General features: G+C 47.6%; 1 protein-coding gene across 8 annotated transcripts in view; it reads left to right on the forward strand.

Moving 5' to 3' along the window:
* Positions 1–24,835, forward strand: part of DLG5 (discs large MAGUK scaffold protein 5) — a 200,292-nt gene that overhangs the window by 65,096 nt on the left and 110,361 nt on the right. For all 8 annotated transcript variants that reach the window (XM_036829441.1, XM_036829445.1, XM_036829440.1 and 5 more), the window contains 4 exons: positions 15,711–15,970; positions 17,199–17,511; positions 21,275–21,459; positions 23,125–23,250. In XM_036829441.1, coding sequence (XP_036685336.1) covers positions 15,711–15,970; positions 17,199–17,511; positions 21,275–21,459; positions 23,125–23,250 — 884 coding nt within the window. The remainder of the gene's footprint in view (positions 1–15,710; positions 15,971–17,198; positions 17,512–21,274; positions 21,460–23,124; positions 23,251–24,835) is intronic.

The raw sequence follows: 24,835 nt of genomic DNA on the forward strand, positions 1-24,835 counted from the left end.
GCCCTCCCAGAGTCTGCCATTAGCCCCACCAAAGAGCCCAGGTAGGCGCCAGTGTTGGGTCGCCTCAGGCCAAACAACCAACAGGGAGGGAACCCAGCCCCACCCATCAGCAGTCAAGTGGATTAAAGTTTTACTGAGCTCTGTCCACCAGAGCAACAGTCAGCGCTATGTACCACCAGTCCCTCCCATCAGGAAACTTGTACAAGCCTCTTAGATAGCCTCATCCACCAGAGGGCAGACAGCAGAAGCAAGAGGAGCTACAATCCTGCAGCCTGTGGAACAAAAACCACATTCACAGGGAGATAGACAAGATGAAAAGGCAGAGAGCTATGTACCAGATGAAGGAACACGATAAAACCCCAGAAAAACAACTGAATGAAGTGGATGGAGATAAGCATCCTTCCAGAAAAAGAATTCAGAATAATGATAGTGAAGTTGATCCAGGACCTCAGAAAAAGAATGGAGGCAAAGATTGAGAAGATGCAAGAAATGTTTAACAAAGACCTAGAAGAATTAAAGAACAAACAAACAGAGATGAACAATACAATAACTGAAATGAAAACTACACTAGAAGGAATCAATAGCAGAATAACTGAGGCAGAAGAACGGACAAGTGACCTGGAAGACAGAATGGTGGAATTCACTGCTGTGGAAGAGAATAAAGAAAAAAGAATGTAAAGAAATGAAGACAGCCTAAGAGACCTCTGGGACAACATTAAACGTACCAACATTCGCATTATAGGGATCCCAGCAGGAGAAGAGAGAGAGAAAGGACCAGAGAAAATATTTGAAGAGATTATAGTCGAAAACTTCCCTAACATGGGAAAGGAAATAGCCACCCAAGTCCAGGAAGCGCAGAGAGTCCCATACAGGATAAACCCAAGGAGAAACATGCCAAGACACATAGTAATCAAATTGGCAAAAATTAAAGACAAAGAAAAATTATTGAAAGCAGCAAGGCAGAAACGACAAATAACATACAAGGGAACTCCTATAAGGTTAACAGCTGATTTCTCAGCAGAAACTCTACAAGCCAGAAGGGAGTGGCATGATATACTTAAAGTGATGAAAGGGAAGAACCTACAACCAAGATTACTCTAACCCAGCAAGGATCTCATTCAGATTTGATGGAGAAATCAAAAGCTTTACAGACAAGCAAAAGCTAAGAGAATTCAGCACCACCAGACCAGCTCTACAACAAATGCTAAAGGAACTTCTCTAAGTGGGAAACACAAGAGAAGAAAAGGACCTACAAAAACAAACCCAAAACAATTAAGAAAATGGTCATAGGAACATAACATATCAATAATTACCTTAAACATCAATGGATTAAATGCTCCCACCAAAAGACACAGGCTTGCTGAATGGATACAAAAACAAGACCCATATATATGCTGTCTACAAGAGACCCACTTCAGACCTAGGGACACATACAGACTGAAAGTGAGGGGATGGAAAAAGATATTCCATGCAAATGGAAATCAGAAGAAAGCTGGAGTAGCAATACTCATATCAGATAAAATAGACTTTAAAATAAAGGATGTTACAAGAGACAAGGAAGGACACTACAATAATGATCAAGGGATCAATCCAAGAAGAAGATACAACAATTATAAGTATATATGCACCCAACATAGGAGCACCTCAATATATAAGGCAACTGCTAACAGCTCTAAAAGAGGAAATCGACAGTAACACAATAATAGTGGGGGACTTTTAACACCTCACTTACACCAATGGACAGATCATCCAAACAGAAAATTAATAAGGAAACACAAGCTTTAAATGACACAATAGACCAGAGAGATTTAATTGATATTTATAGGACATTCCATCCAAAAACAGCAGATTACACTTTCTTCTCAAGTGCGCACAGTACATTCTCCAGGGTACATCACATCTTGGGTCACAAATCAAGCCTGAGTAAATTTAGGAAAATTGAAATCATATCAAGCATCTTTTCTGACCACAATGCTATGAGATTAGAAATGAATTACAGGGGAAAAACTGTAAAGAAACACAAACACATGGAGGCTAAACAATACGTTACTAAATAACCAAGAGATCACTGAAGAAATCAAAGAGGAAGTCAAAAATACCTAGAGACAAATGACAATGAAAACACGACAATCCAGAACCTATGGGATGCAGCAAAAGCAGTTCTAAGAGGGAAGTTTATAGCTATACAAGCCTACCTCAAGAAACAAGAAAAATCTCAAATGATCTAACATTACACCTAAAGGAACTAGAGAAAGAAGAACAAACAAAACCCAAAGTTAGCAGAAGGCAAGAAATCATAAAGGGTCAGAGCAGAAATAAATGAAACAGAAACAAAGAAACAATATGCAAAGATCAATAAAACTAAAAGCTGGTTCTTTGAGAAGGTAAACAAAATTGATAAACCATTAGCCAGACTCATCAAGAAACAGAGAGAGAGGACTCAAATCAATAAAATTAGAAATGAAAAAGGAGAAGTTACAACAGACACTGCAGAAATACAAAGCATCCTAAGAGACTACTACGAGCAACTCTATGCCAATAAAGTGGACAACCTGGAAGAAATGGACAAGTTCTTAGAAAGGTATAACCTTCCACGACTGAACCAGGAAGAAATAGAAAATATGAACAGACCAATCACAAGTAATGAAATTGAAACTGTGATTAAAAATCTTCCAACAAGCAAAAGTCCAGGACCAGGTGGCTTCATAGGTGAATTCTCTCAAACATTTAGAGAAGAGCTAACACCCATCCTTCTCAAACTCTTCCAAAAATTGCAGAGGAAGGAACACTCCCAAACTCATTCTATGAGGCCACCATCACCCTGATACCAAAACCAGACAAAGATACTACAAAAAAAGAAAATTACAGACCAATATCACTGATGAATATAGATGCAAAAATCCTCAACAAACTACTAGCAAACAGAATCCTACAGTGCATTAAAAGGATCATACACCATGATCAAGTGGGATTTACCCCAGGGATGCAGGATTCTTCAGTATATGCAAATCAATCAATGTGATACACCATATTAACAAATTGAAGGATAAGAACCATATGATCATCTCACTAGATGCAGAAAAAGCTTTTGACAAAATTCAACACCCATTTTATGATAAAAGCTCTCCAGAAAGTGGGCATAGAGGGAACCTACCTCAACATAATAAAGGCCATATATGACAAACCCACAGCCAACATCGTCCTCAGTGGTGAAACCTGAAACCATTTCCTCTAAGATCAGGAACAGACAAGGATGTCCACTCTCGCCCACTATTATTCAACATAGTTTTGGAAGTCCTAGCCACGGCACTTAGAGAAGAAGAAAAAGAAATAAAAGGAATACAAATGGGAAAAGAAGAAGTAAAACTGTCACTGTTTGCAGATGACATGATACTATACATAGAGAATCCTAAAGATGCCACCAGAAAAACTACTAGAGCTAATCAATGAATTTGGTAAAGTAGCAGGATACAAAATTAACGCACAGAAGTCTCTTGCATTCCTATATACTAATGATGAGAAATCTGAAAGAGAAATTAAAGAAACACTCCCATTACCATTGCAACAAAAAGAATAAAATACCTAGGAATAAACCTACTTAGGAGGCAAAGACCTTTATGCAGAAAACTGTGAGACACTGATGAAATAAATTAAAGATGATACCAACAGATGGAGAGATATACTGCATTCTTGGATTGGAAGAATCAATATTGTGAAAATGACTATACTACCCAAAGCAATCTACAGATTCAGTGCAGTCCCTATCAAATTTCCAATGGCATTTTAACAGAAGTAGAACAAAAAATCTTAAAATTTGTATGGAGACACAAAAGACCCCGAATAGCCAAAGCAGTCTTGAGGGAAAAAAGTGGAGCAGGAGAATCAGGACTCCCTGACTTCAGGACTATACTACCAAAGCTACAGTAATCAAGACGATATGGTACTGGCACAAAAACAGAAATATAGATCAATGGAACAGGATAGAAAAGCCCAGAGGTAAACCCACGCACCTATGGTCAACTAATCTATGACAGAGGAGGCAAGGATATACAATGGAGAAAAGACAGTCTCTTCAATAAGTGGTGCTGGGAAAACTGGACAGCTACATGTAAAGAATGGAATTAGAACACTCCCCTAACACCATTACACAACAATAAACTCAAAATGGATTAGAGACCTAAATGTAAGAACGGACACTATAAAACTCTTAGAGGAAAAACATAGGAAGAACACTCTTTGACATAAATCACAGCAATATCTTTTTTGATCCACCTCCTAGAGTAATGGAAATAATAAACAAAAATAAACAAATGGGACCAAATGAAACTTAAAAGCTTTGCACCGCAAAGGAAACCATAAACAAGACGAAAAGACACCCCTCAGAATGGGAGAAACTATTTGCAAACGAATCAACGGACAAGGGATAATCTCCAAAATATATATAAACAGCTCATGCAGGACAATATTAAAAAAACCAACAACCCAATCCAAAAATGGGCAGAAAGACCTAAATAGACATTTCTCCAAAAGCAGACATACAGATGGCCAAGAAGCGCATGAAAAGCTGCTCAACATCACTAATTATTAGAGAAATGCAAATCAAAACTACAATGAGGTACCCCCTCAACACTGAGTCAGAATGGCCATCATCAAAAATCTACAACAACAAATGCTGGAGAGGGTGTGGAGAAAAAGGGAACCCTCTTGCACTGTTGGTGGGAATGTAAATTGATCCAGCCCCTATGGAGAACAATATGGAGGTTTCCTTAAAAAACTAAAAATGGAATTACCATATGATCCAGTAATCCCACTATTGGGCATATACCCAGAGAAAAGCATATTCAAAAAGACAGATGCACCCCAATGTTCATTGCAGCACTATTTACAATAGCCAGGTCATGGAAGCAACCTAAATGCCATCGACAGACGAATGGATAAAGAAGATGTGGCACATATATACAATGGAATATTACTCAGCCATAAAAAGGGAACGAAAATTGGGTCTTTGTAGAGACGTGGATGGATCTAGAGACTGTCATACAGAGTGAAGTAAGTCAGAAAGAGAAAAACAAATATCGTATATTAACGCATATATGTGGAAACTAGAAACATGGTACAGATGAACTTGTTCATCACGGTGTTTGGCAGAAATCGAGACACAGATGTAGAGGACAACGTATGGACACAAAGGGGGGAAAGCGGGCAGCAGGTGGGGGGTGGTGTGATGAATTGGGCGATTGGGATTGACATGTATACACTGATGTGTATAAAATGGATGACTAATAAGAACCTGCTGTATAAAAAAATAAATAAAATTCAAAAATTCAAAAAAAATATGCATTTTGTAACAATAAAAGAATCAAACAATACGGAAATTAAAAAATAAAAGAATTCTTCGTGTAGTCTCCACAGAAATAACTAACCATAGCTATGTTACTTTGAAAGGTTTGAGATTTATATCTGTACACATAGAGCCCTTTATATCTTGTCAACGTGTTGAGAAAATGGAATCGCACCGTTCCTTTTGTTGCTACATTGTTTTTTTTGCGGAATATTCACATGCATCTTTCTATTTCAGTACAGATTCTCCTTCCTTGTTTCTAACTGCTGCAGAGTATTGAGTTACATAGGAGCATCATCATTGATTTAGCCAGTCTCCTATTGACTGACCCTTGGACTAGTTTCAGTATTTTCCCATTATAAACTATGTTCTATTGAAAAATTTGTGTCTGCGCCTTATTTTGTTTCTCTGATATTTGTTGGAGCCTTCTGTGGAGTACACAGTCCAGGCTCCGTGCAGGCCACTGAGCTGGATATACCTGGGGATACCTGGCGTCTTATCCACGATCCCTCTGATTAGGGGGCTTGGTTGTGTGGGGGAAGTCTGGTGGTGGGCGTGGGTAGGCCTGGCCCAGCGGTGGTAACGGGAAGGTTCCTGGAAGGGGAGGTGAATGCAGGCCAGGGCATCAGGAGTCCGGCTGGGGCAGAAAGCCCCGCGGCACAGCAGGGGCGTCCGCAGCCTACCTGCTGCACCATCTCAGAGAAGCAACTCACACTCTCCACCTTCCTCTCCTCCGCCCTTTAACCTTCCAGCCCTGGAGGGGGCAGGGCGAGGGCGGTGCTCTGGGAGCATTGCTTGAAGGATGAAGTGAAGCACCAAGGAGAAAGTGCTGGACCCGCATTTCTTCTGGGGGTGGTGGAAATGTTCTGCAGTTAGACAGTGGCAGTTGCTGCACAGCTTTGTGGATTCACAACCTTGTGAATATTCCAAAAACCATTGAATTGTGCACGTTAAAGGGTGAATTATATGGTATGTGATTTATATCTCAAAATAAAAGACTCCAGTTACCACTTTGTCATAAAAAACCAAAAACCTGCCCTCTTGAGGCATGATGTTTTATTGCCTCCCATTCTCTGACTTCCCTCAGGACCCAAACAGCTTGTACGCACATCCAGGCCAAGATGATCGCCTCCTGTCCCCCTCTTCCTGTCCCCCCCACAAGTGACCAGGGAAGGCTTTCTCCCCGATGCTTCCATCTCACTCCTCTTCTCCTTTTCCTGTAGCGCTGACCCTTGGTGGGTGGGTAGTTGATTACACTGGTCAGTGACTTTCTGCGGTTCTCTTCAGCTGGACCAGTGCCCCTTAGCAAGTGGCCTCGGGGCCACCTCAGGGCCCCCCCAGGAGAGGAGGGCCCAGTGCCTCGGGTGGGGGTGAGGGGTGAGGGGTGTGTCTGAGCTACCAGGCCACCAGCTCTCCCCAGCCAGCGCCTTAGCATTTTCACCAGGTCTGGGACGGGTGCTGGGCTGTGAAAAGCTCAGGTCTTGGGTAGGCCAACAGCCAAGAAAGCAGGGCACATGGCGGTGGCCACAGGTCTCCTCCCTGCAGGCCCTGGGGCCAAAGGTTGACCCTCGCTGGACAGGCCGGTTTTGTTGCCTGGTTCCTCCCACGCCTTGTTAACTTGAAGAGGCCCTTGCGGGGGTAAATGGTGCTGTTTGACTTGCATGTTTGCTTGAGGGATTTGTGGGCTCCCAGCCTTCTACATGATTTATCTCAGAGGAAATGAGGCAGCCGTGTGGGAGGGCACTGTGGGCCTGGGGCCTGGGACCTCTCCCTCTCGAGAGCCGCAGACAGGTGGTTTTTCTCATGTGTTTGCATGTGTGCGAGCATGTGTGCGTGCGTGCGTGCGTGCGTGTGTGTGTGGCGGGGGGAGCACGGTATGGCAGTTCCATCTCCAGGGGACCGCAGTCAGAATGCACCATCTGGATGCCCAAGTGTTCCGGGGCAGAGATGGCCAAGCCTTGGTGGGGGAGCCACGTAGAGGGTAGTTTTGCATCTCCTGTCTTTACAATAATGCATATTCTTTGGTTAAAAAACAAAAAACTTCAACAACAGTGAAGTCACCCACCCCCACCTCCACCCTGGTGTCACTCCCTGGAGGTGACTGGCCTCTCTGAACCACTTGGGATATTTCCTTGTGGACATTTGCTATGTCATACTTAACACACAAAGTTTGTTTTATTTTCTGCCACCTGCCTTTTTTTTTCTTAAACTGTGCACTATATCATGGGTCTCTCCTTGTATTTTCTGTAAATTTGGAGCATACAACAAGATATTTCATAGTTTAGTTGTCAGTAATTTATTAACCCCATTCTGTGTGTGTTGGGAATCTTGGTAGTCTGCACTTTTTCCCGTTACAAATAATTTTTTGATGGGCACCCTTACATATGTCCTTATGTTCCTTTGTGCATGTTTTTCTGAAGTTTGATTCTTAAAGGTACAATTGCCAGGTTCAAAGCAGTGCTTTTCTTTTTTTTTTTTTAAAATAGGTTCTGCCAACTTATTTGGGAAACTTAAGGCTCCAGGAAAGTTCCCTCTCCTCCTTCTGGCCCTGTCACCTGTCTTTAAATATACTTTTTTCTTTGGTGATTCATGAAAGTTAACTTCTTTTCTCAGATAACCCAAGAAAGGGGTTTCTTAGTCTTCAAAGAGCATGGCTCTCAGAGAAGCCCAGAGTGTTTCTGACCTGTGTGGAGCAGGATATAAGGACGGCTCTGTTCTTGGCCTCCCTGAGGGGAGCAGCTCAGGCTGTGGCTGTCTTGGTGTGTGGATGGGACCAGACCCTGGGTTTGTGCCTCCCCTGGGTCACTTTCACCCCCTCCTCACAGGCCGGAGGAGAGTCATCTCTAAAGACTGCTGCCTGTATAAGCTGAGAAGTTTATCACCTTTTTCATTTTAGAATTCTGAGCCAGATTTAAATATTCTGTCTCTCAGACTACTGTTAGCCTTAGCTGGGAAGCTAAACATTTGACTGTTAGTGTGTGTGTGCCTAACTGTCTACCAAGAACATAATCTTGAAACAGTAAAAAGGAAAAATTCTAGACTGATAGGATAGTTTTTCAAATCCTCTGGAGTTAACTGTGACTGTGGTTTTCCCAAATTTCTTCAGAGGCTTTTGATTACATTAGCACAGGCGTGATTCTCAGCCCTGCTTGTAGAGAAAAGTTGAGAAGTGTTAGGGGGCCCCATGAGCCTTTGAGTATCCCGGGTGCTGTAGTGTGGGAAAGAGACTGTTCTTGTGACTCCAGGGCTAGGACGAGAGGTTAGGAGTTGAGGAAGATGGATTTCAGCTCATAATAAGCAAGGCCTTCTCATGCAGAGCTTTCACCTGTGGAATGGGCAGCTGAGACAGCACAGGGTATCAGTCTGATCTCCCCAGGGTCGTCTCTTCTGATCCTGGATCCTACTGCGTTAACAGGGCTGGGTTGGGCATCAGAAAGGATCCCAACCTTTCTGATTTTGTTTCTGGGTTTGTTCTGGGATTTTCTCTGATTGACCCTGTCTCACTGGAAAATTGTGACCCATCCTGGCAGCAGATTCACTCTGCCCTCAGTTGCCTCTGGATTGTCATACAGACCCCATCCAAGCACCTCACGGTTGGGGCATTTGGGGGCTATTTCCCAGTGAAGAGAGGCCAAACCGCAGTGTTGACTCCAGATTCTGTTGTGGACCAGTGCAGGTGGGCTCTGCGGGGCCAGTGCCCAGAACAGGGTTTTTCTTTGCATCGTTTCAAGGCAGCCTTTAAAATTAGGTTTTATTTTATTAATATGTCGGGTGATATTTAATTTAAATTTTATTTATTAAATTTTTTAAAAAAATTGAATTATAACTGACATGTAACATTGTATTAGTTTCAGGTGTACTACATAACGATTTGATATTTGTATACACTGAGAAATGATCACCACAGTAAGTCCAGTTAACATACATCAACTTATATAGTTACACTTTTTTTTTCTTGTGATGAGAGCTAGTTTGTTTCTTTCTTTCTTTCTTCTTCTTCTTCTTCTTTTTATAATATTTATTTATTTATTTGGCTGCGGCTGGGCTGGGTCTTAGTTGCGGCATGTGGGGATCAAACCCAGGCCCCCCTGAACTGGGAGCACGGAGGTCTTAACCCTTGGACCACCAGGGAAGTCCCAGAGCTAGTTTGTTTCTTTTTTTTTTTTTTTTTAATTTATTTATTTTACTTATTTATTTTGGCCATGTTGGGTCTTCGCTGCTGCACGCGGGCTTTCTCTAGTTGCGGTGAGCAGGGGCCACCCCTCGTCGCGGTGCACAGGCCTCTCATTGCGGTGGCTTCTCTTGTTGCGGAGCACGGGCTCTAGGCATGCGGGCTTCAGTAGTTGCAGCACGCAGACTCAGTAGTTGTGGCTCACGGGCTCCAGAGCACAGGCTTAGTTTGCTCCATGGCATGTGGGATCCTCCCAGACCAGGGATCGAAACCCGTGTCCCCCGAATGGGCAGGCAGATTCTCAACCACTGCACCACCAAGGAAGCCCTAGTTTGTTTCTTGAATGAATGCTTGGAAGGCTGGACAACTGTGGGAGTGCATTTGGCTGTCTACTCAGGCCTGCCACCTTGCGGGAAACTCTGGGAATGGTAGCAGTGCTTTTGTTCTGTAGTAAACCACATGGGGCTCTTTTGGAGCCTGGGCTTCTCACCTGGCTTGGAGATGTTAGAGAATAAAACATTTGGAGTGATTTTTAATTGGAAATGTTGAGGTACTGCCCACAAGACAGGGTAGTCTGGTCTAGAAGCTGGTTCTTTTCCAATGTGACCCTGAAGGCAGGAGAGCTCTCCACTGGCGCTGTGTGTCCTGGGCATGTGTGGGCACATCCTTGTGGAATGCCCTTCTCATCTCTCAGTGGTGGGCACTGTGTCAGCTGATGTCCCTTGCTGTCCTCCAACCTCATTGTCTGCACCTGGACAAATTCAGGGGCCTCAGTTGTCTTGCACTTGGGGACCCAGTTCTCCTTTGTCTAGTAATTTATGGAGAAGAATAATGTTATATCTCTATCTTGCAACACATACAAAAATATATTCCAGTAGTTTAAATAAATAGTTTAAAGATTTAAATGTGAAAAGTAAAACTAACACTTTTTTAGAAAAACTAAGGAGAGAGAGTATCCTCATGATCTCAAGGTAGGAAGGAAAGAATTTCTTAAGTAAAACAACCAAACTGCAGACCATAAAGGAAATGACTGATAGATTTTACCACATTAAAACATGAAATTTTAGTAACAAAGGGCACTCAAGAAAATTTAAAAGCCACATATTGGGAAAAGATATTTGTAATGAATATAACTGGAAAAGGGTCAGTACCTGGAATTTAAAAATAAGTCCTGCAGAAAGAAAGGAAAGGAGAGGAAGGGGGTGGGGAGGGAGGGAGGGGCAGGTGGGGAAGGAAGGAGGAAAGGAAAATAAAGGATATGGACAGGCATTCATAGAAGAGAAAGTGTGTATAGTCAATAAACATAAGGAGAGTTTGCTCTGTCTTTTCTAGTAATCAGGAAAGCAAGTTTTTAAAAAAGATCTTATTTTTGTCCATGAGATGGGCAGTACTTAAAAAAGAAATCTGATTGTTTCACAATAGCCAAGAGGTGGAAACATCCCAGTATCCTTTGACGAATGAATGGATAAGCAAAATGCAGTACATATGTACAATGGAATATTTTTCATCTTTAAAAAGGAGGAAATTCTGTCACATACTGCAGCCTGGATGAACCTTGAGGAAATTATGCTAAATGAAGTCAGTCAGTCACAAAAAGATAAATACTGTAGGATTCCATTTATATGATTCTATTTATAAATACTGTATATACCTCTAGAGTAGTTGGATTCATAGAAAACAAAGTAGGAGGGTGGCTGCCAGGGCCTGGGGGAGGGGGAACAGCTAATTGTTTAGTGGAGACAGAGTTTCAGTTTGCAAGATGAAAAAGTTCTAGAGGTTGGTTGCACAACAATGTGAATATACATAACGCTACAGAAATGTATACTTCAAAGGTTAAAAGAAGGCTAAGACAGTTTTGTGTTATTTGTATTTTATCACAAGTAAAAACTAAAAGAAAAACCTGACATATGAAACCTTGTGAGGATGTGTTGACGACAGTAACTTTCAGAACTCCTGCCCATAGGTGATGAGATATAATTGGGATACCCACCCTGGAGAGCAATTTGCTATCGTCCAGTCAGCGGGGAAAAGTCCGTATTCTGACCCTTAGCTCTACTTCAAGGTGTCCACCCTAGAGGAGAATCTCACTGGTGTGGGAGAGGAGACGTGTACAGGGTTTCACAAGAGTATTATTGTACAGCAAAAAATGGAGACGATGTAAAATAAACATCCATCCACCAGAATGAGAATGTGTGATGCAGGCATAGAGAACAACTTGTGGTGCTAAGGGGGAGGGGGGTGTGGGAGGGGTGGATTGGGAGTTTGGGACTAGCAGATGCAAACTATTATATATAGAATGGATAAACAACAAGGTCCTACTGTATAGCACAGGGAACTATATTCAATATCCTGTGATAAACCGTAAAGGAAAATAATATAAAAAATATATATGTATAGCTGGATCACTCTGTTGTACAGCAGAAATTAACAGAATGTTGTAAATCAGCTATACTTCAATTTAAAAAAATCTATCCACAGTACAAAATAGATAACCAACAAGGATCTACTGTATAGCACAGGGAACTATACTCAATATCTTATAATAACCTATAATGGGGAAGAATCTAAAAAAAAAAAAAAAAAATATATATATATATATATATTATATATATATATAACTGAATCACTTTGCTGTACACCTGAAACTAATACAACATTGTAAATCAAATATATTTTAATAAAATTTTTAAAAAAAATCTAAACAAAAAAAAATGTGTGATGTACTCCTACAGTGAAACACTACCTGCACCACTGACTAAACCTCAAAAGCAGCATTGAGTAGAAGGAAGCACATGTAACACCATTAGGAATTTTCATAAGTACATAAGTAGTATAAGTAAAATATTGTGCATGGTGATGGTTGACAGCAAATTTAGGAGAGCAATTCTGGAGGGGAAGAGAGGGGTACTAGATAAGAGAAGGGTGTATTGGGGGCTTTGGCTAAGCACCTATACTATTTTATATCTTTGGAAAGCAATTTGAGACATGTGACAAGGTAAGAGTCGGCCCTCTATATCCGTGGGTTCTACATCTGAGGATTCAACCAACCAGGGATTGGGGAAAAAAAAAATTCCAGAAAGTTTGAAAGAGCAACCTTGAATTTGCCTTGCTGACAGCTATTTACATAGCGTTTTTGTTGTGTTGGGTATTATAAGTAATCTAGAGATGATTTAAAGTGTAGGGAGGATGTGCGTAGTTCGTATGCAAATACTACACCATATTATATGAGGGATGTGAGCATTCATGGATTTTGGTATCCATGGGGAGTCCTGGAACCAGTCCTTAAGATGAGAGCTAAGTGGTGGGTACTTAAAATTCTGTTACCTTATGTGCTGTGCTTTGCTGTATGTTTGGAAGATATTGCATTGTGTCTTTTTTTTTTTTTAATTTTATTTATTTATTTTTGGCTGCGTTGGGTCTTTGTTGCTGAGTGCGGGCTTTCTCTAGTTGCGATGAGCGGTGGCTACTCTTCGTTGCGGTGCGCGGGCTTCTCATTGCGGTGGCTTCTCTTGTTGCAGAGCACGGGCTCTAGGCACGCGGGCTCAGTAGTTGTGGCACACGGGCTTAGTCGCTCCATGGCATGTGGGATCTTCCCGGACCAGGGCTCGAACCCATGTCCCCTGCATTGGCAGGCAGATTCTTAACCACTGCGCCACCAGGGAAGTCCCTGCATTGTGTCTTTAAGAAGACTTTAAATGATCGAGTGAGGCTAAGTCAGTGGTTTTCTGACTATTTCTCAGCATGCAGTCCTGATCTGCAACAGTGACGCATTTTTATAAAATGGTGAAGATTTTAACCGCCCGAGGAACCTGTGTACCACTTTTTAAAGTGAGTTTTGTAGTTTGGTGTCCTCGTAAGATTTCCTTTGAAGGAAAGAGTTTTGCTTTAAAAAAAAAAAAGAAAAGAAAAAGAAAAGGAAAAAGACTAAAAGCCCTGAATGAGCTGATTTCTGAGATTCCCTTTTTCCCCATTAATCTGTAGTCCTAGGAGCTAATGTCTTAGAGGAACGAACTCACTTTCATTGTCTCTAAAAGATTCTGACATTTGAATTAGCTCTTTCCTGTTAATCGTATTTATTGAGAGCTCACCCTCCCTCCACAGGGAATATTCAGTAGTTCCAGGTTCTGGTTCTCTGGGCTGCAAAGATCTTCTGATAACTCAGGGTCCATGTTGGATGAGCCAGGTGATTCCTGGACTGTTGAACCTGGAACGGTTAAGCAGGCCTTTCTGGCTCAGTCGTGTCATGGCGGAGGGGGGGCCGGCAGGAGATGTGAGCCCTCAGCCCAAGGGCTCAGATCCCCTGAGGTGCTTAGCAGAAGTCAGCAGGCCCTGACTACCTCTTAACACATCTTGTATTTTGTTCTGTAGAGCAGCACCCTGAGTGAGCGTTAGTACCACCTGTAATTCAGAGTAGAAAGCTCTCTTGCTTAAACCCTCCCATGGTTCCCATCTCACTCAGGATACAGTCTGTGCTGTGAGCCTTGAAACTGTGCCCACTTCTCTGGCCTTTTTTTTTTTTTTTTTTTTTAATCTGCACTCTTAACCTTACACTTTTAAAAAAATATATATTTATTTATTAATTTGGTTGTGCCAGGTCTTAGTTGCGGCAGGCGGGCTCCTTAGTTGCGGCCGTGGGCTCCTTAGCTGCGGCATGCGTGTGGGATCTAATTCCCTGACCAGCCATCGAACCCGGGCCCCCTGCATTGGGAGCGCGGAGCCTCAACCACTGCTTTCTGGCCATTGTTTTGAATCCACTTCTCCTTGTTCACTGGGTTCCAGTCACTCCTCCCTGTCTTCCTGTTTGTGCCTAGAACATGGCTGGTGATTCCCGCCTCGAGGCCTTTGCACTTGCTCACTCCTCTGCCAGATGTGCTGTTGACTGCTGGTCTTCATTTGCACCCAAGCTCAGAAGTCACCTTCTTAGAAAGGCCTCCTCAGGCTGTGGACTCTCTCACAAGCTACTCTGCTGTCCAGAAGTCTCTCTCCAGCTTGTTATCCTGTTTTATTTTTTATTTCCTTGACAGCCCTTATTATGCTCCCAAGTTATTTTATTTGGTTTATTTATTTATTATTTATTTATTTATTTCTCTATCTACCGATCTCTGTCTCTGTGTGTTTGTATCGTCCCATCAGGATAAGAGGTCCGCAGGCCACAGTCATTGTGTCTGTCCAGCATCACCAGCATTTAGAACAGGGCTAGAATATATTAGGTACTTGTGTCGGGTGTTTGTATCGTCCCATCAGGATAAGAGGTCCTCAGGCCACAGTCCTTGTGTCTGTCCAGCATCACCAGCATTAGAACAGGGCTAGAATATATTAGGTACTTGTGTCGGGTGTTTGTATCGTCCCATCAGGATAAGAGGTCCGCAGGCCACAGTCCTTGTGTCTGTCCAGCATCACCAGCATTAGAACAGGGCTAGAATATATTAGGTACTTGTGTCGGGGCTCCTCGGCATCACCCGCAGGCTTGGTGATTTGCTAGAAGGACTCACAGGACTTAGCATGTAATCCTACTCACAGCTAAAATTTATTTCAGCGGAAGGACACAAAGCAAAATCAGCAAAGGGAAGAGGTGCATGGTGTGAAGTCCAGAGGAAATCAGGTGCTAGGTTCCAAGAGTCCTCCCGCTGTGGAGTCTCACAGGACAGACTTAGTTCCCCCAGTACCAAATCGTGACAACACGTGTGACATGTAGCCAGGGAAGCCCATGAGATACTCTCTGCCCGGGGTTTTTACTGGGAGCCGGCCACGTAGGAACCCCCTGCTTAGCATGCTCTGAAATTCCAGGCTCCCAGAAGAAAGCAGGTGCTGAGCCGAAAACACATTGTTCATCCAGCCCAGGCATGGGGAGCCCTTCCTATCGCTCGGGAAAGGTTTATATCAGTGCAGGGAACTGCTTACTGTTCACGTTCCCAGACGCCAGCTAAGGGTCACCTTGCAAGCAGGCCTTTCTAAGGATGGAAGTCTCAGGCCTGCTATGGTGTCTCTTTCCTGTACACTACTTAAGGAATGTTTGTGAACGAATGAATCAACGCAGTGTGACTGCAGGGCCTGTGGAATCAGACCTCAAGACTCCTGAAGGCCAGAGGGTGTGACCTCCCCTCCCTTGTCAACAATCCTTCCCCCAGACAGACGGAGGCGAGTTTGTCCTTCCTCCTGCCCTCAGACCTTTGGTAATCGTGACTCTCTGGTCCCCAGGTGTTGAAGCACAACGGGTCATCAGAAATTCTCAACAAGCTGTACGACACGGCCATGGACAAGCTGGAGGTGGTTAAGAAGGACTATGACGCCCTGCGGAAGAGGTATAGCGAGAAAGTCGCCATCCACAACTCGGACCTGAGCCGCCTGGAGCAGCTGGAGGAGGAGAACCAGCGCCTTCTGAAGCAGACGGAGATGCTGACGCAGCAGAGGGACACAGCCATCCAGCTGCAGCACCAGTGTGCCCTCTCCCTGAGGAGGTAGGAACCTAGGCTGTCAAGGAAGGGAGCGAGCTGGCCTGTCTCTTGCACTCAGAGAATGGCCAGAGGGCCAAAGCATCCTCTCTGCCAGGGGCCACTCTCCTTTGTGGGCTTGTGGTTATCTGCAAGGCTCTCCGCCGCTTTCTGGGGGTTAAAATTAAAAAAAAAGCATAAGCAGTTGAACTTTTTCAATCAAAAATTACTTACGTCCGGGAAACATTTTCCTGACACTGTCTTGGCAGTTGTGCTCCTTTCTTCCATCTGAACGACTCGGGCGTGTTCTGACCGTCCTGTTTCTGAGGTCACCCCACAAGCCTCTCCCCTCTGTGTCAGTCACCCACCTGGCAGATAGGAAAGTTAATTGTTCTAGGCATTGTTCTTCTAAAACTGCACTTTCTATTAAGGTAGATAATCTGTAGGGATATGACCCCTGCCCTCCAACAGTGTTTCTTAAGGTACATTCCTGCAGAATACCTGTTCTCTGGGGTGCTTATCAGGTTTATATGAAAAGTGTTCTCTGGCTTTAAAAGGGTTTGGGAATTGCCAGGTTGCACACAAACAAGTGTCTGCGCTGCAGGACTTCTCAGAACCTTTACTCTGATACTGTGCGCTAGAATCTCCCAAGAGGGGACAGAATGCAGTGTTTTTCCCAAACATCAGTCATCAGAGAGCACACTTTTTTTAAATGGAGCCCCGTGCAGGGTTGGTTTCTAAGGAACCCACATTCAGAAATGCTGCTCTAGAGCTGCAGGCTGTAACTTGCAGGGCCGCCTGCATGGAAGGTGCTTCCTGGCCTGGAAGGACCGAGCGGTGCTCTCACGCTAACCTGGAGGCTTCGGGCCAGTCACCTGTGTCTCGAGGCCTTATCCCCTGTATCTGTAAAATGAGGTGCTCGGACTCAACGATTGTTCAGGCCACTTTTGTCTTTCATAGGCTGTGATTCTAGCATTGTTTTGTTCTTATTTTTAAAGATAACGTAGCTTGACTGTGGAAGAAATAACACTGTTATTTCCAGTAGAGCAGAGGGCATGAAGTTCTCAGTCCATCTTCCAGTATTTGTAAAAGGCGGAGAAAAATTCCTGGTCCAGGGGCACTGGTCCTTCGTGGCTTTTCTCTCTTGGGGGTGTGGAGAATGGCCGCGTTCGAAACTTCATGCTCGACTGTCCGGCGCAGCAGAGCTGGCTGGGCAGGTCCCCACGCCCTCGTCCTGGCTGCCTCTCTCCGCCAGGTTCGAGGCCATCCACCACGAGCTGAACAAGGCCACGGCCCAGAACAAGGACCTGCAGTGGGAGATGGAGCTGCTGCAGTCGGAGCTGACGGAGTTGAGGACCACGCAGGCGAAGACGGCCAAGGAGTCAGAGAAGTACAAGGAGGAGCGGGATGCGGTGTACAGCGAGTACAAGCTCATCATGAGCGAGCGCGACCAGGTCATCTCCGAGCTGGACAAGCTGCAGACCGAGGTGGAGCTGGCCGAGTCCAAGCTCAAGAGCAGCACGTCTGAGAAGAAGGCGGCCAGCGAGGAGATGGAGGCGCTGCGACAGGTAGGAAGGTGGCGAGGGAAAACGGGCTGTGGTGCACAGGTGTCCGGAGTAGCAGGGAGCAGCCTTCAGCCTGCTGCCGCCTGGGTTATTGGATGCCTCCTGGGTAACTGCTGAGCTCACGCTCGGTGCCCAGCTCTATTCGGGCTGCAGGGGACACAGGTGAGGTTCCGCTGTGGTCCTGGGTGTCCGGAGCTGACAGCGTAGGAAGAAGATTGGATGACACGCACGGACACTCACCCACGCCTGTCGTGATGTGATGGTAGATCAGTCTTTTGCTGGAAATCAGCTCAAGGGCTTGCTCATTAAGAAGCAAGATCCCAGGGCCATGTTCCCAGAGCCATAGGTACCTTTGGCCTTGTGAGTCCAGAAGGGCGCCCTCAGTGTTCCTTCACCCCAACATCTGAGGAGTCTTCTCTTTAGAGGGGTGGTCTGGGCTCCTTCTGGGAAGCTGTTCTACTAGCTTGAGCCCAATACTCTTCTCAAGCCTCGCTCCCTGGGGGGGGGCATGCCTCCAGGGTCAGGGGAGTGGCGCTCAGCAGCATCGGAATTGAGGCACTGAGCTCGACAACCGAGTGGTCAGTAGGGACTCTCTGCATCTTTCCTACCTGACCACCCAGGCCTCATCGCTGACACTGCTTACCCCCAAGACCAGGTGTGCCCTGCTGGGGCTTGGACAGGCCTGTGGACTCCCCCTCTTTGAGACTGCCTTCCCATTCGGTTAGTTTGTGTGTGGCTCTGTTTAGGGCTGCTGAACTTGATCAGAGCAGACTTTCTTCCCATTGGAATAGTTCTCTGTTCATACCTCTCCATTCTGACTCTGTGCAGGTTAGTTAGAGTGAAGGCTTTAAAACTGGCCTGTGAGAAGTGAAAAGCAAGGTGTTAAAGGTCGGGCAGCTTCATAGGGGACGGTGTGTGTGTGGATTGTTGAAGCTAGGGCCCTCTGGGCCGAGCATGAGGCAGGGCTGATGCCCGAGGGGCGGCCAGGGCCTTGTGGGCCTCTCTGCAGACTGTGATGCTGCCTGATGCCCAGGCGGTGCTGGGGACTGTGTTTGGAGAGTGGACCTCCTCAGCCATGTGACCTCTTAGCTCTCCTAGCTCTCTGGGCCTCAGTCTCCTTACCTGCAAACTGGAAATGAGGACAGCATATGCTTCACAGTGTGGTCATGATGATCAAATGGTTTAACATTGAAAACACACTTAGGATAATATCTGCATAAAGTAGGAATGATATGAGTCTTTACTATTAGGATTATTTTTATGCCCATCTGAACCTTACTACCCTGTTGGGATTAGGGTGCATCCTATAAAATTGTTTTCATAGGCAAAAATGGGCCAAATAGCGACAGTTTCATACAAAGGGAGTGAGGCTTCTCCAGACCATCAAGGTGAAAGCCATTGTGAAAAGGAATATTTTCTTTGATGAAATTTTTAAAAGACTGGAATGAAGAAATTCTTAATGAACAAATATAATGCGTTAGAACTTGGTAATTGCCCTGGAGAAAATGTCACCTCACTTTCACATTCTGGTTTGAGATCTTAATTGTTGCGGAAAATGTTGATACCAAATAAGGAAAACAAAATGATGAAGAATAAAACATTAAAAGTGCCTAGGTCAGTCAGTAAGCTAAAAAGTCGAGGACAGTGTGTTAAACCCGTAGAAGGTGAGCCTGTGATAGGCCAGCAGCCCCCTGGAGGGGGCTGAGATGATGGATGCCCCCCAGGGAGCAAGGGGGGCAAAGAGCAGTCGTGCTCTTTGTAGGAATGTGGAAGCACAGAGGAGGAGGGAGACCCCCGACTGCCCCGTGGTGCTAGGTCTGGTGGCCTGTGTCACCCCCCTCCCATTGCTCATGTGTGCCTCCAGCCTGGAGCCCGGTTCCCGGGCCTTGGCAGGGGGGCCCTGGCAGCGTGTGAAGTCTGCCTGTCAGCTGAGGCAGGAGTCTTCTCTGGGCACCCATCCCAGTCAGCAGGCAGGAGAGGACAGCCCCAGCCCTCCCACCCCTGCAGCTTCCAGAACTGAAACCCTCGGCTCCTTCTTGAGTTTGTCTGGCTTCTGGGACACGACCACTCCCCGCCTGGCCAGAGTAGACCAGGTCTGTGACCTGGGCCATCTTGGCTCTGAGGTGTGGGCAGGAGGGTCTTATCTCCCTGTGGCCTGCGAGACCCCTGGCGATTGATCCTGCCCCTCTCCAGCAGCCACTTCTTGGGGGGGGGGGGGTGGTTCGGCTGAGGTGGGCCTTCAGCCAGGCTAGCTTCCTGGTCTCAGAACTGTCCTCGTTCCACTCAGCCGGGGCAGTGGTTCTTTTTCCCTCTGACACCTGATGGCTTCCTACACTCTCCTCCCTTCTCTCTGTACCTCACTCTTTATTTACTCTCTTTTCTCTGCCACTGCCCTCCCTCTCTCTACTGTCTTCTCCAGAGTGGGTTGTGCAAAGAGAGGGCAGTCGGGGGGGCCTGTCAGGGTCTTTGCCTCACTCTGGACACCAGGTCAGCTCTGACCCCTCTCTCCCCTGCTTCCCACCTTTCCGAGTGGGCACATCTAGAGGCTTCCTTCACAAGGGCGGGTGTCCAGACTCTGACCATGGGCAGGCCAAGTCCACTGAAGGTTCGCCGGCTTCAGGAGGATGTGGTTACCGTCTGGGGCAGCTAGTCCCTGCCACGGGGAAGCTGTGGGGTGCTGCTACGTGTCACAGAGGTCCTTCCAGATACTAGGTCGCTTCCCAAGACAGGCCCTCTGGCAGAGCCGCTGTCCCCTAGAAAGCCCAGCTTGGTCACTTGGGCTGGCAGTGCTTTCTGCTGCCCCTGAATGCACTGCATCTCCTGTGTCCAGTCCTGCTTGGGGAATTGAATTTGCTAGAAAGTGGGGGAGCACTGTATGAGGGAGGAAGTGCCGGGAGAGGTGGAGGATGAGCAGAGGGGCAGGAGGGGAGGCACCTGGGGAGGTGGAGGACGAGCAGAGGCGCATTCTTGTGTTGCGTGTATTTTGCTTCTTCAGAAAGCCTTGGAGCTGGACTAGGAGTTACTCTTGCAAGAGATGCTCACTTTGTCATTTGTCACATTCTTCATTTTTCTGAGGATTATAGAGGCACAGAGGGAGCTTTCTGTATGAGTGCTTCAAAGAGTTTGATTTGAAATTTTAATGGAGCGTGTAACGCTTTAAGGAGGGGTCCAGATGCAAATCCTTTAGAGCTCAGCTTCTTAAAGGAACTGAAACACATAGGACTTCACCAGCAAACATAGTGGTGTATTTTCAGATTTAGAAATAACTCCATATGCTAGAGTATAAAAACTGTATTGTGGACACAGTGGGTGGGGAGCATGATGACCAGTGCTGCACCCTTCACTGCAGCGGGGCCTCGTGTCACGTTTGTCACGAGAGCTCTTTAGGGAGATGCAGTGGGCTCTCAGCAAAACATACCACGTAAGTGGCAGGGCAGGGTCTGGCAGGAGCCCTCCAGGGGCCGTTCCACCGGGGCCCCTGAGACCGGGCCATAGAGGGGCTTGGCTTCCAGTCCTGGCTCTGTGTGGCGCTGTGAGGGTTTGGGTGGACCCTAATATAGCATCACTGGGGGTCTGAACGTGGCTGTGGAGCATGTAGTCATGGGGGGCGGGGGGGCGGTGTCGGAATGGGCTCTGGCTGAGATCCCGGTGTTTCCCTCCATCCAGCTCCCGAGAGTCCAGCCCCAGCTCCTATCCCAGTCGGAGGGCACTTCTGGGCCAGAAGGCCTGGTAACCTCCCCCTCTGCTTGCCCCTCACCCCCACCAGATCAAAGACACGGTGACAATGGATGCGGGGAGAGCCAATAAGGAGGCTGAAATCCTTCGAAAGCAGTGCAAAGCTCTGTGCCAGGAGCTGAAGGAAGCCCTCCAGGAGGCGGATGTGGCCAAGTGCCGGCGGGACTGGGCCTTCCAGGAGCGGGACAAGATCGTGGCGGAGCGGGACAGCATCCGGTATGGGGCGCCCCGGGGCCGCGTGGGCTCGGCTCTCCCCATGGGGCACTGGGTCTGTGGGAGGGTCGGAGTAGTAACCACTTCCTTCCAGGTAAGGTGGGCGTGACCTGGGTCGTCCCTCCTCACCCTAGGTGATGCCCCGGCCTCCCCTCATAGTGAGAATTTTAGAATTTTCCATCATGTCTCGACTTCCCATTTCCCTTCACCCTAGAGGTCCGAGCACATGCTCTGTCCACAGCGTGGACCCCTGTGAAGTGGTATAAGGCCAGGCTTTTTTCTTAGGGGGTTTCTGTTGCAACTAACATTTCAAACATGCATTCTTTCAGCCAGTATTCATTGGGCGCCTACTGTGTGCCAGGATCTTATGTCCCTTGAGCAAGGAGACCCTGGGAGAGTAACAGCCTTTGAGGCTCCTGGGCACGTGTGATGCCCATGAGGGGCCGGCACCACGGGGGCTACAGGCAGCTTCGTGGGACAGGGTGGCGGGGGGGAGGGAGGTGCATGAACAGTGAATTCGTGGAGGCGGGTAGGGAGATCTCCCCAGAAAGCATGGCGTTCGTGCTAGAACTAAAGCTCGAGTGGCATTTTTCCAGGTGGAGAAGGGGGGATGGGTGTTGCAGCCTGAGGGACCATCATGAACAAAGGTGTATGGTGAACTCAGGGCAGAGCTGGGACTGGTTGTGGCATGAGTGGGGTGTGCACTTGGTGAGTCACAGGAGAAGCGGCTGACAGGGCTCCTGAGGGCAGGTGGTGAGGGCCTGGAAGGGAAGCCCAGGAGTGTAGACTTGGCCCTTGGCCTGGAATAAAGCCAAGGAGAGGCCCTGGTGGCAGTGGTGGTGGTGGTGATGATGATGATGATGGCGGCGATAAGTGAGGACTTGGTCATTGAGAGTTTCTGCAAGATCCCTTGTGGCCATTTGGAGAGACTGATGTCCACCTGGGCTGGTCAGGAGATGAAGGTTCAGGATTGGAGGGGATTTGGGGCCATGGAGAAGTGGGGACCAGCCCTCAGGGTCCATCGAGTGGCAGGATGCCGTTCTAGAGGTGGCACAGAGCACAGCACAGACTCTCCTGCTGCCTGGTCACCTGTCCCCACCACCTCTCTGAGTGACTGAGCTGATCCTGGGAGCCCAGAGACCACACGTCCGTTAGTAGAGAGCTGTTAAGCCTGCACTTGCCGCCTGCACAGAGCTCCGGGCTGCAGAGATGCATAAGACATGATTTCTGTCCAAGTGGGGGGCTCAGTCTAGTTGTGGGGTGGAGGGCATCTCTAGAAAAGCCTGCACGTGGGTAGTTGTGCAGTGTCTGGTCGGTGCTGGAGCACAGGGGCTTGCCAGGTGGGCTGCGGGTGGGAGCATGGTCGTTAAGCCCAGGCACACTGAGGCGGAACCTGTGGGACGGACACTGGACGTTCAGAACCAGATGCTCGTTGCCTGGTAACCGTGGGGGTGTCTCCTCTGCCGGGTCCTCAGTGTCCCCTCTGTCCGTGTATGGGATTGGCCTGGGTGGTCTTGCCTCCAGACTCTCAAGCACTCCATCTATGCACCTGGGAGTGAGGCAAGCACCTGGGGTGTTCGGGAGCATGGGCTGCAGGCCTCACTGCAAGCCGTGAGTCCTGCGTCCCCTGCCCCTCACAGTGACCTTGCCCTCTGCCCCCTCTGCCAGGACGCTCTGTGACAACCTGAGGCGGGAGCGGGACCGGGCGGTGAGCGAACTGGCTGAGGCCCTGCGCAGCCTGGATGACACTCGCAAGCAGAAGAACGATGTCAGCCGGGAGCTGAAGGAGCTCAAGTACGCTGGGGTGGGCGCCTGCTGGGGTGAGCTGGTGCCCGGGGGCGCGGTGTCCGCTTCCGTCAGGTCACGGCAGCCCCGTGAGCAGGCCTGGCAGTCTGTCCCTTCACTCTGCCTTACTCGGTCAGTCCGTACAATGTGTCCGAGTGTTGCCTCTCTGTTGAGAGTTAATTAGAAATCCTTAGGGCAGCACAGAGCGTGGCAGCAGCCCTTTGGTGAGCGAGTCGGGGTGGGCAGGCACTGTGTGCCAAGGCTCATCGGAAGGAAGGTCCCTGCCCCGGGCGGTCCACTGGGGGACAGGCAGGCATGTGTTGTCTATTCATTCCCTCCTTTCCTCCCTCCCTCCCTCCCTCATTCATTCGGCAACTCAACAAGGATTTGCCAGGTGCCTGCTGCGTGGGGGCCAGGCCCCGGGGGAGGCACAAGCCGCCGGGTCCCTGCCCTGTGGGGCTCACAGTACACGGAGACAGACCAAAGGCAGGGCCATCCGAGAGACCAGCACGCAGTCGAACAGAATGATGACAAGATTCTGATGCAGCATTTTTGAAGGCGGTTGTGACTACCGCTCAGCAGTCTGTTCTGCCTGTGCTGTTTGGGGTGTCAGACAGCGTCCCCTCAGTTACAGCGCTGCTCCCAGGGCTGTTACTTCAGACTTGGTGGCCCCTAGCAGTGTACTGAAAACACAGAGATCCAAGTTGAAGAAGAGAAATCGGCAGATGCCAATCGTCAGTGCAGTCCAGAGCCAGACCGGGTAGTTGAGAAGCAGTGGCTGTCCGCCTGCTCGTGAGGCTTCCTGAACCCATAGGGTGGTTGGAAGCTGGTGAGCGTGCAAGCCTCGCACACTCGAGGGACGCCTTCCGGAAGTGGGTGACAGCTTCCCCTTTTTCCCCGTTCAACAGAACCTCCTAACGTAAGGCAAACAGCTTCATTTCCTCAGTGAAAACCCAGAAGCCCTGGGGCTTGAGCACTCTAAGAAAATCCCGGGGGTTAAGCGGCAAAGGGACAGACTCTCTCCAGGTACCCAGTTAGGGTCTAGCAGGTGGTGGAATCAAATTAAGGCAAAGCCTGGAGCCTCGGGGGCTTGAGCACTGGAGGAGATTTTGCGCGTTAATTGAGCTGGAGTTGCCTGGAACTTCTAAGAAATGTCAAGTTCCGTTTGCTCATTCAGCACGTTTGTATTTGCACCTTCTCTGAGCTAAGTTCTGTAACCAGTGGGATGCAGGTGAGGGAGTCCTTGCCGCTGCCCAGGAAGCCCCCCATCTGCAGAAGCAACAGATGTATGTGCCTAGTGGGTGAGAGGTGGGCCACGTGCAGTGAGCACGAAGTGCAGAGCTGCTTCTCTGTCGGGGAAGAAAGCTTGGAGAAGACTACCCGTGGGCTGAGCGGCCTCCTAGAGCCGGCCTCACATGCTTGAGCACGGTTCAGGCAAAGGTGTGGACGTGGGGGCGTGTCCAGTCGAGCAGGAAACGACAGTAGTTAGGGGTGTGCCAGGAACCCACTGGGCGGTGCTGAGGAATTGGAGAGGTCATCTGGGCCCAGGTTCTAGGAAGAAGGATGTTACTGGGGGATGTTACAAGGTTTCTGA

This window comes from Balaenoptera musculus, chromosome 16 (genome assembly GCF_009873245.2).
Source record: "Balaenoptera musculus isolate JJ_BM4_2016_0621 chromosome 16, mBalMus1.pri.v3, whole genome shotgun sequence".
NCBI classification, from domain to species: domain Eukaryota; kingdom Metazoa; phylum Chordata; class Mammalia; order Artiodactyla; family Balaenopteridae; genus Balaenoptera; species Balaenoptera musculus.